We start from the raw sequence: 13,516 nt of genomic DNA on the forward strand, positions 1-13,516 counted from the left end.
AATGTTAGGAGGACGGGGCTTGTAGAAAATGGGTTTGTAACTTACATTGCTGAATGTAGGCTATGGAAATTCTGCAGATAAATCCAAGCTAATGTTTTTTCTATGCATGCAGACGCCAAAGACTGAGCTGTATAAGCTTGCATATGTCCCTTGCTGGCCACCATTATTTTAAAATGGTGCACCTACATGGAGAGTCTTCCTTGCGCTATGTAGATGTAAATGAGGATTTCTAAGCCAATAGGTATGCTTCGAATCGGAGGAGGTGGTAATTAAACATGAATGGGGCTACATTTATGAATGAGAAATGTTAAGCTAATAAACAACTGAAAACGTTACACATGGGACCTAAAAGTTAATGTAAAGCAATTAACAGCTGTTTCGTGCCAGTACAGGTGGAAACAACTTTAGTGTCTATCACATCCTGGAGGAAACAACACACCTTGATGGGTAACTGGAAAACATATCTGGCTATTTGGAGATGTAAACTACAGTATTTGGGTTATGATCATCCAAGATAAAATAGCACTTTCTTGCACTGGCACTGCTTGGTATGGACCTTTAAGCAAACATAACAGCTTATGACAAGCAGCTCTGTATGTGCTGGTTACAGTCTGACCAACAAGTGAACAGTCTGAGGAAAAAATATTGTGGTTTTGAGTCCAGTTGGCTGCACAAAGAAAAACTGGGAAGATACATTTATCTAGATCTAAAACTAAGGCTACAGCACTGTATGTGTGCACTTCCCGAAGCGTATGTCCATTAAAGGAGAAATCCGGCTGATTTTTACATTTTACATATTTGACAATCAAGGTTTTTTTCCATGTTGTAGGCTATAGCTCACCAAGGTACGGCGCCCCTGGTAGTTTGGCGCCTTAGGCAATTGCCTGTGCCTGCCGCTGGCCACAATGAAACACAAATGTTAAGGAGACTTCACATTGCTGGCTCAGTGCAGAGTACCTATGATTTATAGCGCACCGGTCAAAGTTCAACTTCGACTGTGACGCGCAAGAGCACCAAAGCGGCAAAATGACACTTGCACTGCGCTTTGCTCGGCACAGTAGCAGACCAGTTCTTGTGTGTGCAAGTCATTGAAAATAATGTGTTTCATAGCGCAGTGATTTGCCATTTGCATGTGCAATCTGAACCCCGCTTCAAACTTCAGTACATGAGTACATATTATTTTTTTCATTCAATATGTAATGTATTACCCTGGAAATCCAGAGTTCTCGCGAGAGCACAATGAATGGAATTGTCTTTGCGAGACACTCTGGCAAAGAGCAATGATGCACGTTACTTTTTCCCCAATATTCCGGGGCACCAGCTAAACTGATGAAGACAGCGCTGAAACGTTGGAGGACAGTACACATTGGTCGTAGTGTTATCCGATTGCGTCGAAGTTCCAAATTATTCAGAGTAAACATGGTCTAGTGTTATCCAATTGCGTGCAATGTGATTTTTAAATGTATGCTTGTTGCCGCCCCTCGAGTTGGACCATTACATTGCTCTTTGCCAGACCCTTAATCTTTCTAGATTATCAGGGTCTGGATTTTCCAGGCTAGTAATGTATGGTATTACATAATCATGCTACCTCCCCTTCTACTAAGGAGCCAAGATGCCAATCATTGAGGGCAAAAAGTGTCCAGTGCTTCATACTCAACTTTTTGACCGTTATGAGAGCACCCTCCGTGTACTTGCAGCGCACTTTGTCATTGTAATTAGTGTGCTTGCTGAAAGTAGCACACTATTGTTCTTCTTAAGTTTTCTTATTTTTATTCCCGTCTCCCTAATTTTTGGCCAGCTCCTGCCCCTAGACCTTTTGAGATATCACCACCGGTCCAACTCTGGAATGTCCAGTCAGTACCTGTTTAAGTTGCTCGAAAAGATGGTGTCACTGCCATATTGTATTTAATAGAAAGCGAAACTAAACTTTCACAGGTTACAAATTTTGTTCAATCTTCACAAAACGTACATAATCCTTGGACCAAGCCTCACAAAAGTTACCAGAAGAATTTTTGATTTTCGGAAGCGTTTCCTGGTCACAGCCAAACGAAATCGCCAGCATAGCCTCCAAACAGGAAGTAGGGTCATATCTCAGAAATGCTTTCACGTATCGAAGCCAGACTAGGTATATGAATTGAAGACTCCAATGTGAGGATGCACAAGAAATTTGGCGCCCTTTGTTTCCTAGGGGGCGTTACAATCAGCCAAGACATTTGGGCGTTGCGTTAACCACATGGATCTCAATACAAATTTCAAGTTTTTGCCTGAAATTGCACTGTGCCTATTAACAAGGGCATTGTTCCCACCTCTTTTGGGGCCTACCATCAAATGTTGGACCTCTATAGAAAGCTGAGAACCTGTAGTTTTCGTAGGAAACAGTCAAAATAACTGTGTGATGTACTCACACAGAGTTACAGAGACTAGAATAGAGTTTTTTCTTTCTGCCGGATTACAAGCATCTCTGAACTGACCTTTCAGCCTTCTAGGTCACTTGATATCACTTATAAACACAACTGAGCCCTAGCACCAGGTCTTGTGAAGCTGAGTGCAAAAGTAGATCAATATAGAATGAAAATATGAGTGCTTTGTACTATTATTTGCCAAGGTATGCTCATGCGTTTTGTAAAATGCCTATGGAAACTCCCCATAGGACTTTTGGTTATCCAAAATGCTTACTGCACATGAACCCCTTTGTGTAGAAGCATAATCCTGGTCTCAAATGAAAGGTAACACTTTGAGGTTTCTTGTGGATTATATGTGGATTGTATGTCATGTGTTCTGATATAGACTACACAAAATATGGATTAATTACAAAAAAGTCTCTATTTTTGCATTTACTTTGTTGGTTCAATGAGTGTGTATAAGATAGTCTATACATCTGTTCAACTAATATTGGATAATACAACATGAAGATTCAATTTCTATGGATTCTTGTGAATATTTCAGTACCCAATATGTTGCATCTACTTACTGTGCTGCAGCTGCACTGCGGCCAGAGGTCAGTGTAGCACCAAAAGCGGAGGAGGGGGGCATTTTGGATCAAATTTAATTGAGACATAATAAGATTAATCTGAGAATGTAAAGCACTATACAGATTGTACATGAAAAAAGTTGTCATTTTTGAATTCCCAAGAGTCAAAGCTTTCAAGTGGTGTATAACATTACTATGCTACATAGCAATATGGTGCATACAATTGATTTAGAATGTTGGGGGGAGATGGGGGAGGGGGTAACCGTCCCGCCGGCTGGACACTGAACACTATTTAATGCACGTTACTTTTGTCATCCTTGGATGAAGCTGAGTTCAACTCACCACATTTCACTGTCTGCTCCCGTTGGTGAACCGCACCTGAGCAAGTACACTTTGCAGTTCCTCGGAAATGCATTCTAGTTAACAATGTGAATTCACTTGTGTGAATGAATACACAGTGTAAGTGACCAGCGCAAGGATTTACACCCTGTTATTGTGTGTAAAAAACATTACATTAAAAAGGAAAAATAGCTGTACTTTTGAATACTTTAGTATTTTTAAAAGCAAGTCAATTTTGACTTTGCAACTTTCCCTTGTATTGGAGTAATATTTGACAATAGACAGTGAAAATAAGACATATCTGTTAATAGAAATAGCTGGACATAAATCTCCTCTTACCCTGGTTTTAAAGAGGACCTATGAAGTGTGCACACCATAAGATAGTGTGTGGGTAACAAACACCTTAGCTTTAAACTGTACTTGTCAATTAATTTAATTAATGTTTATTCTGGGTTGTCAGCTGCATGTCTGGACTATTGTGCTGGGTAATAATTAAACCACACACTAGTAAAAGTTGTAAAACATTTATAGAATGTGAACAACCAGTCCCTTGATCACTTCTGCTTAGACACACGTGAGTGCAAATATGAGACTATACACCACCAACAGAACAAAACATTTACTAAGACAGACAAACAGTATCATGGTACATGATAGATTAAAACATTTAGCATACCATTCAGCATTTAGTTTGATATTGACCTAGAGAGCAGTTCACCTTGGCAATGTTGAAGGTTTTTTGTAATTCTTTTAGGTAAGCCTCAGCTTTTAGTTCTTCTGAAGTGCTCTGATTCAGTGTAGAAAGGAAGGCTGTGGTTCTATGACTGCTTTCATTTTGTGCATGCTGTCACATAGTCTGTGCATGTAGTCATGTAGCTCTGACAGCTAGTTTCATGTTCCCTCGTGTCAAGGGTTTTCAGCTTTGGGTGTATTTTATTTGTTCTACTCTAATGTCATGCTGAGGTGAGTTTAACAGGTGTCACCTTTGCATTGTTCAAAGCTGCTAGGCAAGTTGCTCAGGAGCTACTGTCCTCTCCACTGCCTCCCGCCCTTTCTGCCTCTCCACTGTCCCCACCCCATTTTGCCCCTCCACTGCCTCCGGCCCTTTCTGCCCCTCCACTGCCTCCGGCCCTTTCTGCCCCTCCACTGTTTTCTCCACTGCCTCCAGCCCTTTCTGCCCCTCCACTGTTTTCTCCACTGCCTCCAGCCCTTTCTGCCCCTCCACTGTCCCCACCCCATTTTGCCCCTCCACTGTCTCCAGCCCTTTCTGCCCCTCCACTGCCCCCCTCCCCCATTTTGCCCTTCCCCTGTCTCTGCCCATTATTGTCCCTCCCTTGTATCTGCCCCCTTTTGCCCCTCCCATATATATAGTAATAGGCACAACATGGTGATAGAATCAAAAGGGACAACATGAGCAGCACATTTTTTAAATTGCTTGCCTCTTTCTCATCAGGCTGTTTATCCTTTTCATCATTCCTTTCTATGGCTGTGTCATGTGAGGCCTGTTCCTCGAGAAGGTTTATTTTTTCATTTGCTTTCCTGTACAATTCCTTACAGTTTTCAACCTCTTCCCCAAGAGAGTTCATTTTTTCATTTGCTTTCCTGTCCGATTCCTTATAGTTTTTAACCTCTTCCTCGAGACAGTTAATTTTTTCATTTGCTTTCCTGTTCAATTCCTTATAGCTTTCAACCTCTTCCTTTAGATAGTTAATTTTTTCATTTGCTTTCCTGTTCAATTCCTTATAGTTTTCAACCTCTTTCTTGTGAGAGTTAATTGTTTTAATTAGTTCCCCCTCTAATGTCTTGTAGTTTTGCTGCATCAGTTCAAGTTCTTTCTTGGTAGGAATTAACTCAGCTGCTTGCTCTCTACATTTCTTTGCTTCTCTTTCCATCTCAGCTGCTATCTTGGCAAATGCCACACACAACAAGATGAGGATGAGCAGGCCCAGGGCCAGCTTGCCTCTCAGACTGTGTTTCCCATGTTGCTGCAGGAACTTGGCGACAGCACGCACTGCGCCATCATTACAAGGGCATCTCATCAGTCCATCATCAGTGAACAGGCAGTCCACAGTGATGGAGCCGGGCCGCTTCATGAACCTCTTTGTGTCGGGCAAAGTGTAGTTGCTGTCAAATGTGTGGTGAAGCACTACCAACGCCAAAGGTTTACCCTCTGGGGAGAAAAAGTAACAAAGAGGGAATGATGAATGCCCAGAGGAAAGGCAGCAGTTTTAAGGGCCGTGTTGCAGGGTTCATTTTCCAACAAATTTGCGCAATTTGCTTGTTGGTAATAAACGTTTAAACTGTTATCTGTTGTTACTGTTACTGTATTTGATGTTGTTGGGTATCACAAAACAGAATATAATACGAAAAAGTAGATACTATTTTACTGCGGTTTGCAATGATTCTCCTTTCCCCCACAATGCATTGCATTGCATTATGCGGTACCCTGACAGTGTCAATGACAATCAATCACGAGGAGTAGTTATCGAAAATAATCATGCTGAAGACACAACCAGCCTACTCGATGGCGGCTAAGTTTGCAATAAAGGGGGGACTCACAGGTGGGACTGGAAAGTTAAGTTTACCCAGTAGCCTACTTATCTGAAATATGACAAATATGATCGCTATCACTAGATATAAAGAAAATGTTGACTTTCACTCCGTGCTATTCATTGACAGTAGGCTAAAAAAAAAGTGTCGTATAAGGAATGCATTGAACTGAATAGGCACAGATTATGTAGCCTCGTAACGAGACTTCTCAAATTCAGAAAATTGACGTTGTTATCTTTGTTAGACCATAGGGTAGCTGTGATATAAATGCTGTAACGAAATTTGAAGTGTAAATATACAAACTTCATGTTGAAAGTGTAACTGCGACCATTTCCCATAGGAATGAATGTAAAAAATACCCTCCAAAACGAGACCTCCCGAAATTCAGAAAAATATACTAAATTGAAATCAGACAAGGTTAACATTGTTACCTTTGGTAGATCATACGGTAGCTGTGATATAAATGCTGTTATGAAATTCGAACTTTATGTTGAAAGTGTAACCGCAATGTCCATTGGAATGAATTGAAATGAATGAAGTGCAGATTATGTAGCCCCCAAAGTTACGTCATCACCGAATTGCATTAAAAAAACCCTGCTAATACCAAAAACTGGCATTTAAAGGAACCGTATGTAGGATTTTGGCCAAAACTGGTACTACAATCACTTTCAAAATACTGTAAAGCGGTGTACACCGCAAATGTGGTAACTAGAGCAGAGCTGGCAACCCAGATGCCGAAACACTACTGACTTTGTGATTACTGGATAGGTGGAGGGTGGCGGATCAGGCTAAAACACAAATATGTAAACATCAACACCAGTTGAGGGCTGCAACTTCACTTTTTTAAATGACGATATCCTGGCCGGACTACTGTTGTCAGTATTATAAATGTTTGAAATTAGCATGATTTCCTAATGTCTAGTGACAAATCAGGGCCATTTTATGATTAATTGAATTACATTTTTTACATACGGTTCCTTTAACACTATTTGGAGACATTTTTTAAAATATTATACATATCTTGAGTGCTTTATGTACCCATTAATTGACAGTGGTAGTTAACCTGCAACACGGCCTTTAATGTGACATTGTCTGATCAATCTGTGTACAGTACCTGGAATGGCCCGCAACGCTGCCTCAATGTCAGTTCCGACTCGAGACGTGACAGGACAGAAAGCGAGTATGACGTCACAGTCTGTGATGTTAGACACATTTTTGCATGAACCCCAAGGGAGATGTGACTTGAAGCTTTCGTGGGTGTTCAGCGTTTCACCAGTAGTGATAGTGTACACAGACGCCATACTTCACCCTGGAGGTATACACATAAGATTGTTAGGAAGTGAGGTGCATTAGCCTAGACAGCACACTGACACAAACATACTGTACTCCCTACGCTTGAGGACACCGGTTTGCCTGTTCTCTTATGATTGCATGTAGGCCACAGGTGTGAGGCCTATGGGGAGCACTTAAATGCTGGATTCAAGAGTGAACAGCAGGAGCGCGTTTGGGTGGACAATTTGGAGTTTTTGCGACGGGTTCAGGATTTCTACTAAGTGCACCCCCCTTGTTTTGTCTTTGTTGTTGGAATTTGTAAAGGGACTTCGGCTTATTTTCTAAAACCAAAACTGAACTGCGGATTAACCTAACTGCTTGGGCTGTCTGACTGAGTGTGTCAGAGTTTGAGCTGGCCACATCCAAGTTAAGATGGCGTCCCCTGCTTGTTTTGCAAACTACAGATTAGAGACTCACTAGGCTATCCAGTATCCCTATACACAAGTGGAGTATCTTCATTTATATGAGTACCTCATAAGATGCAGATGTTAAGTTGAAGAAATACAACCCTATAACTAGTTACACACTTTAAAGGAACAAGTTTTCACAACAGCACATTCTTATTCTAACAGTAAAAAATGTCATAAATCTCCTCTTACCAAGGAGGACCTGAAGTGTGCACACCATAAGCTGATGTGTGGGTAACAAACACCTTAGTTTGAGACTACCTGTACAATTCTTTATCCTCTTTACCCTCCACATGGTCCTGATTTAAACTGTACTTATCCCTGTATTCATTAAATTAATGTTTCTATTGTGGGTTGAAGTCAGCTGCATGTCTGGCCTATTGTGCAATTAAATTAGATACCAATAAAAGGTTGTAGAACATTTATAGAACATTATTACACTGCTTGGTTGAATTTCCCATTGTCCTACGTAATTTAGAACGACCATTAACCGTATGTTATTTGCACACCTATGAAGTAGATCCATTTTTTTGGCTGTATCACACTTGTATATTAATTCGCCGAACTCGTTGTGAAGTTTAAATGAACCGTCATGTTGCATCCGAGCTGTAAAATGCAGACGTTCAGAACATAGTAACATTGTAGCATATGACGGAGGTGGCTTTTAGCTAGATGGATGACAGCAGGCTAAGTAAAATAGCGATGTTTCAAAGCTAAAGTTCATCAGAATCTTGGGATACGCCCGCTTGACAACGGGAGAGATAGAACTAACGACTGGCCTTTGGCCGTAGCAACCATCCATTTAGAACTAGTAACAGCAGTTTGTCCTGTGAGTTGAGAAATTAGTTGATATGTGTCGGAAGAAAGTTTCTACAAACAAGACAGTTTTAGCAATTAAAACGTTTAAATTGTAACAGGAAATGAACACAACGCAAGTGGCAACAGCGGAATAAGCGGGATAATGGACTCCACGGTGGTCTGTTCACAGAAGTTAATGCACTTACAAGGTTTAAACGGCCCGACGCGAAGCGCGACCGTGCATTAAATTCTGTGAACAGACCACCGTGTCATCCATTATCCCTTACTTATTACACGGCTCTTCATAATGCTGCAGAATGCTCCATTCACTTGAATGGGCCTTCCCAACGTTCGGCGGTCTGCTAATTCTGAATAACAGACCGTTGCTAAGTATAACAGACCGCTGTCAAGGAAAATGGGCTTTGTGCTTCTATTTCACGTCTTTCATATTACTGCGCAAGTAGTCTGGCCACTTATCACTTTAGAATACTCCGTTGCTAAGCTACGCGAGTTGACCTGCAGATACTTTGTAATGGACAAACTTCCAATACAGGTGCAATGGATGAGTTTAATATTAGTTTTAATATTCTTGGAGATTATCCAGATTTCGCTTCTTGGATGAAGGCTGAGTTGTCTTCACCAGTTAAGAAAAGAAAAAGAAAAGAAAACAACACAGAGGAAGGCAAAGAAGCGAAACGACACAAACATCTGGACGACAGAGACAGAGACAGAATTGAAGAGAACCGACGTGAAATCAATACAAAACAGACCACGGTATGGGCCATGTCAGTTTTCAAAGACTGGTTAGTGGAAAAAAAAATGTCGGTAGACTTTGCTGATTATAATGCAGAGAGTCTCAATCAGGTGCTAGGCTACGTTCTTTTTATCCATCGGTGCAAAATGTCAACGGAAAGACCTAGGCCTACTCAATTGCGAGTTACATGGCAATTAGGGCAGGGATATCTCGACATTTCACAACCCTTGATATAATGAACTGTGCCACGTTCAAATCAAGCAACGATGTTTTCAAATCTGTAGTTAAAGATCTACGGAAAAAGGGCAAAGACGTCAGCCAGCATCACCCCCCATCTCGACAAAAGACCTACAACTGCTGCTCAGCAACCCAGATGTGCTCTCTCCCAACACAGCTCGTGGACTCGTCAGGAAGGTGTGGTTTGATGTACAGCTAGGCTACATCTGGCAAGACGAGGCAGAGAGGGCAATCGGGACCTCACTCAAGACTCTTTCCTTCTAAAGTAAGACGAGAATGGTAACAAATATCACTCTCGCATACAACGCTGAGACAAAAAATCACAAAGATGCCAAAGATCCGTGCAGAGCAAATTACCGGGGCTACATCTTGGCGGAGCCTGACCACCCAAACTGCCCCGTAGCTTTAAAAAGTATTGCTCCCTTTGCCCCCCTGACGCCACATCACAGCTGTCCAACTCCTGTCTCAGGCTGGTCTGGATGGTCGCAAAATAATGTCTGTGACTGGGCACAGATGTGAGGGGAGTCTGAGGAGCTACTGGACTCCATCACTGACAGAGAGAGAAAAGAGGAGCAAAGTCCTCTCCTCTCATCCCGGCAATGGCAGCAAATCCGGTGAGCCATAGCTACATAGCCTAACATAGCCTAACTGAGTTGACATTTTAAACATCAGGCTAACAGCTGTTGTTTTCTCAGATGTGTCAATGACAGCGCCCCGCCAAGAAGCAGATGAAGAAAGAAACATCAACATCAACATCCCCAAAGAAATCCCATTCTCACTGTCCCATTTTACTATGGCAATGTTCAGTTCAACTTCAATAATAAATAGGGTGTTCTTTCGAACGTTGCCATTAGGCTATTTAACGGCCTATTTAGTACCCCCCCCCCCTTCTTTTTGCGTGGAAGCGACAATCACCTTTCAATCACTAAAATTATTGTTAAATCAATATTTTGTTGCCGGTGTTGACTGCTTTAGTGGGTAGCCGTGTAATAAGCGGGATAATGTATAGAACGCCCGGTCATTGTCTGGAAATAGGTCCCTTCAGGGCGGTACAAGACCCCTCCGCTTCAAATGCATGCTTGGTGCCGCCCCTCGAGTTGGGCCATTACATTATCCTTTACTTGCTGAACAATAGATTAATGAAACCAGTACCCTGATCACTGCTGCCTAGACCTTTATTGTAATCTCACAATGAAAAAAATTAGGAAAAATCCAACCTTGGAGGGATGCAAATTCATTGTGAGATTACAATAAATCACCAACAGATTATTTTTTATACCGGTTTTTAGTCAACTTTAGCAGAGGTGTCAATAATTCTGGAGGGTACTGTAGGTGTTTGTCAAATTATTTCATTAACTGAAACCTGATAAAGGAACATAACCATATACCTGCATAGAAAACCCCTCCGCATGTCCATGTCATGACCATGGATAGATTAAAACATTAAGCATACCTTTTGGTTGGATATTGACCTAGAAAGCAGTTCACCTTTGCAATATTGACCTAGAAAACAGTTCACCTTTGCAATGTTGAGTTTTGTTATAATTCTTTTAGGTAAGCTTCAGCTTTTAGTTCTTCTGAAGTGCTCTGATTCCATGGCATGCTCACAGGAATGTGACAAGCCTGGGTTTGTTCATTAGCCTTTTCATTCTGATGGTCTGCTCAGCCAATTAGGTGTTTGCTTTCATGTTGTGTTCTGTTTGAGGAGCGATATCAGAAAGTGAAACTGATTGTCTGTTGCTCACTGAATCCACTTGTGCTTAGCTGTTTCCTCATTCTTTTGGTTCCATGACAGCAATTCCTTATAACAATTACAATATCTATTTTTTGAATTTTACAGAATGAAGAATCTAGTACACAAATCTATTCACTTGTTTTTTTCAATTCAGTTTTATTTATATTTATATTTTGTTTGTTTGCACACTATTGACTTTTGGAAAACCATTCTACCTAATTTTAGGTATAATTCACCTTATTCAGGTGGCAGTGGTCATTGTGTAAACCAAAATTAGGCTACAGGGTACACTGCCTATAACATTAAGGGCTCTATTTTGACTATCAGAAACGCGGTGCAAAGCTTATTCTTATCGCGACGCAAAGCTTAATCTTATTTTACACTCAGTCAGTGGCTAATTTTGTGCCATCCACTTCACTTTTATTAAGACTTGCGCCCAGGGGTATGGCAAAAGGTGTGGTCTGGCGCATGATCCAAAAATCGAGCAATGATGCACGTTACTTTTACCCCTTGCATCCCGTGGAACCAATCATATCTGATATAGGCGGGCCAGAGGCGAGCTACACTGATGACGACGCTGCAACGTTGGAGGTCAGTAAACATTGATCGTAGTGTTATCCAATTGCGCCGAAATCCGGAATCATTCAGAGTAAACATTGGTCTAGTGTTATCCAATTGCGTGCAGTGAGATTTTCAAATGCATGCTTGGTGCCGCCCCTTGAGTTGGGCCATTACATTGTTTGTGGCCAGACCCTTAATCTTTCTAGAATAACAGGGTCTGGATTTTCCAGGCTAGAATGCATGTAGTCACAAACAGGTTTCAGTAAAACAAGGTTTAGTGGAATCCCTGTGTTCTATACACAGTCGCAATCTTTAACAGCAGTGCAACTTCAAACAGTGCATCGATATTTTGCCAGGCAGCGGCACATTTCAAAGGAATCTGCTTGCATGCGAGACCGTGTATACACACACAAAAAATCAGCCCTGGCATATTTGGCCTAAGCGGCCCTCCAGTTGGAGCACTGAAAGTGGACAAGTGTAGGCATTTGAGCACATAATCTCCATATTGAAATAAAAAAATACAAGCTATTGTCAGTTGATAGAATTCCAATGATAATTTCAAATTATTAAATTAATTTAAACTAGGCTATACAATGTTCAATTAATAGCAACGCCTTTACACTGTATGTGTCAAGAGCGAAGTTACCTACACATATTGTGGTTTGTCTAACTGTATATAACATATCCCAACAGTTACCACTATAGGACAACTTAATATAATACAAAATAAACATAGGTCAAGTTTCCTGTTGCTGGAATTATTTCCTCTTTCCTGTATAGCCTAATACCTTGAATGCTGAAAGGCCTACATTTTAGTAGGCCCTACACAGAGCAGAGCTACATTACAGTAACTTATTTCCCTTTGATGTCTTTAAATGTCTTAAAGCTGTGCCTTTTGCATACGACTTGATGTTTTGCCAAGGGAAATCTTGACTTTGAGAGAACGGCCATCCACACATTTGATTGACCTTTGAGTTTTGGTCATCTGATGGCAATCTGACCTGCAATCAACGTGGCTTTGACACACCTTTGCTATATGGGTTAGCAAATGATTAGCAAACTTATACTGCAGTGCAGTATTATTTATTGTGATCACAGCCATCTGCGACAGTCTCACTTCATGTGAGCATTACAATTACTATATTATCTTATCAAAATGAATCAGTCATCGTTATCATCAGTGGTATCAGTAGGTATACTCTTAGCAAAAAGAAGTTAATGGAAGTGTAGTGTTGATCTACTTATTTTGAACTAGTATATGTATAGCTTACTTTTTGTGTCCTGATCAGTAGATACACTACATTGATTTATACTTTGCTTATACTGTAAAGTTTATATACTTATAAAGAAAACTTATAAAGTGCACCTGCAGTAGAAAAAAAACAATTAAACTTATATTTTACTCTCCTCCAGATAGATAGATAGATACTGGGGCAGCCGTGGCCTACTGGTTAGCACTTCGGACTTGTAACCGGAGGGTTGCCGGTTTGAACCCCGACCAGTAGGCACGGCTGAAGTGCCCTTGAGCAAGGCACTTAACCCCTTACTGCTCCCCGAGCGCCGCTGTTGTTGCAGGCAGCTCACTGTGCCGGGATTAGTGTGTGCTTCACCTCACTGTGTGTTCACCTGTGTGCTGAGTGTGTTTCACTAATTCACGGATTGGGATAAATGCAGAGACCAAATTTCCCTCACGGGATCAAAAGAGTATATATACTTATATACTTATACTTTATTGATCCCCAAGGGGAATTTCAAGAACTCCAGCTGCTCACTGTCCCTCTGCTCTGTAATAAGCTTGCTTAGCCTACCTCCTCCAAGTTCAACTTGTTGCT

The 13,516-nt window shown here is 41.2% G+C and overlaps 2 protein-coding genes across 5 annotated transcripts in view; one reads left to right on the forward strand and one right to left on the reverse strand.

The window, feature by feature from the left end:
• The window catches only part of LOC121716157 (dematin-like), an 83,446-nt gene that overhangs the window by 25,260 nt on the left and 44,670 nt on the right, over nt 1-13,516 (forward strand). The gene's annotated exons all lie outside the window — the stretch shown is intronic.
• Nucleotides 4,327-10,863, reverse strand: LOC121715692 (keratin, type I cytoskeletal 9-like). Its single transcript, XM_042101582.1, has 3 exons — nt 10,842-10,863; nt 6,975-7,169; nt 4,327-5,480 (listed from the first exon to the last, which is right to left on the reverse strand). Exons 2-3 carry the CDS (start codon nt 7,159-7,161, stop codon nt 4,327-4,329), a joined length of 1,341 nt encoding a protein of 446 aa, XP_041957516.1. The 5' UTR covers nt 7,162-7,169; nt 10,842-10,863.

This window comes from Alosa sapidissima, chromosome 8 (genome assembly GCF_018492685.1).
Source record: "Alosa sapidissima isolate fAloSap1 chromosome 8, fAloSap1.pri, whole genome shotgun sequence".
Lineage (NCBI taxonomy): Eukaryota > Metazoa > Chordata > Actinopteri > Clupeiformes > Clupeidae > Alosa > Alosa sapidissima.

Coding starts and splice junctions, on each gene's coding strand:
- LOC121715692 (XM_042101582.1), bottom strand. CDS start 7,161: ATGGCGTCTGTGTACACTATCACTACTGGTGAAACGCTGAACACCCAC. Junction 5,481..6,974: donor AGCGTTGCGGGCCATTCCAG/GTACTGTACACA, acceptor TTTTCTCCCCAG/AGGGTAAACCTTTGGCGTTG.